Source organism: Cyprinodon variegatus, unplaced genomic scaffold, assembly GCF_000732505.1.
Source record: "Cyprinodon variegatus isolate N-32 unplaced genomic scaffold, C_variegatus-1.0 Scaffold392, whole genome shotgun sequence".
NCBI classification, from domain to species: Eukaryota; Metazoa; Chordata; class Actinopteri; order Cyprinodontiformes; family Cyprinodontidae; genus Cyprinodon; species Cyprinodon variegatus.
In genome coordinates, this window is record NW_015150845.1 from 739882 (window position 1) to 741509 (window position 1628).

The window sequence follows — 1628 nt, forward strand, 5'->3', positions numbered from 1 at the left end:
AAGTCAGAATTCGGACTTTTTTCCCACACCAAACTGAAATAAAATTTAAAAATCAGTTAACTTTTTTTTTTTTTCACAGCAGAGCAAGTGCTAATCCGTTGAGCTCATTATTTTTCCTTAGGTTGTTATGTGATGCAATAACAGGAAACAGCACTAAGCATAAAATCGCCACTGCGATGCATAAGTTGAAAGCGAATTTGATCACTATTTAGTTATGTCAACTGTTCCTGTAAAAGTCCTGCAGAGCTAAACATACCAACTATGCTCTGAAGCAGGTGCTCAGTTGTAGCTAATATGTCCAACTCTTTTAAATTAGAACTTAACGAGGCATAAATTTCTAAAACAACTCTGAGCCTATTCTTTAAATTCATGTAACTCCTCTTTAAACCTCTGCTATCAGGCTATACTGCCAACCCACCCTAAGACACTTATAATAATGAAATACAATGATTTATTAATTGGACTGTGGGTCTAATTACATTACATTTCCTGTGTTCCTTCTTTCCCTTTCATTTCAGAGGGAGAAAATCTCATTAAACAGGAAGTTTTACATCATTGTTACCTCACAGCAGTCACCAGGGAAACACTTAACTGGAAGCACAGAGTGAAATGAGATCATCTTAAAAAAAAAAAAGCTATAGATTGTGAGGTATGAAAACAAACTAATATTCATGCAGCACTCCTAATAGACAGAAATATACTTCAATTTATGACATTATAAAATTCATCGCTTTATATCTGTACCCTGATCATCAGGTTGGTGGGTGTGAAGCGGTGGTGCTGGCTGGAGTTGGGATCAAAGCTCCTTTCCCTGTGCAAGAGAACTGCTGGCTTCAGGACGTAGCCACAGCCGCCGTTGTCTAGGAAACGACCGTTATTAAGGTCCATAGGCAGGCCCAGAGTTTGGAAATTGAGAGCCACTGCAAAACACCATGGGACAGTATGAGAACAATGAGAATAAAGACCAAAAGCAACAGGGTAGGGAGGAAAAAAAGAGCAGAAAGCGTGTGCTCTAAGCTTGTTGGGAAAAGAAGGCGGCTTTAAGAGGATCTCTGCTTTTCTCCAAGTTTCAAAAGATGATTTTTTTTACACCAAAGAGGAGAATTAAATAATAGAAGAACTTGAAATGTGTCTGCAGCCAAGATTGCATTAAGGAGACAGTAGGTGTCTGTGTAATGGGGAAATTTCTGCACTGGAAACCTTTTTCAGGAGCGTGTCCACAGCATATAGGCTGTCCTCCAGGGACACGTCCACATTCTGTGACCTTACCGTCACAAACTGCACATTTCACTTGGATTTATGTAAAAAGTCAATGCTTTACAGTCGTGTTTACAGCTGGACGACCTTTCTGATACATCTCTACCAATTTTACATATCTAGACAGTGATTGTTGGATGTTTTTTGTTTGAAAATTATCGTCAGCTCAACTGAAAGAAGCGTACCTGTGAACAGCAGATTTGAAACCTTGCCAAAGTTTAACTCTAGGCTCTAACAGGCCCATCCTAACACATACTTAGGTCTAAATTATTTTATAACAGTTCCAAAAGAGTAAAAAAAAACAATACACTGGACTTTGTTTCCAAGTTCGAAGACATTTTGCTTCCCATCCACAAAGATTTTTCAATTCA

General features: G+C 38.5%; 1 protein-coding gene across 1 annotated transcript in view; it reads right to left on the bottom strand.

The window, feature by feature from the left end:
- The window catches only part of LOC107092730 (1-phosphatidylinositol 4,5-bisphosphate phosphodiesterase zeta-1-like), a 26588-nt gene that overhangs the window by 4645 nt on the left and 20315 nt on the right, over positions 1-1628 (bottom strand). The window contains exon 8 of the mRNA XM_015387359.1: positions 745-920. Within this exon, the coding sequence (XP_015242845.1) occupies positions 745-920 (176 nt within the window). The remainder of the gene's footprint in view (positions 1-744; positions 921-1628) is intronic.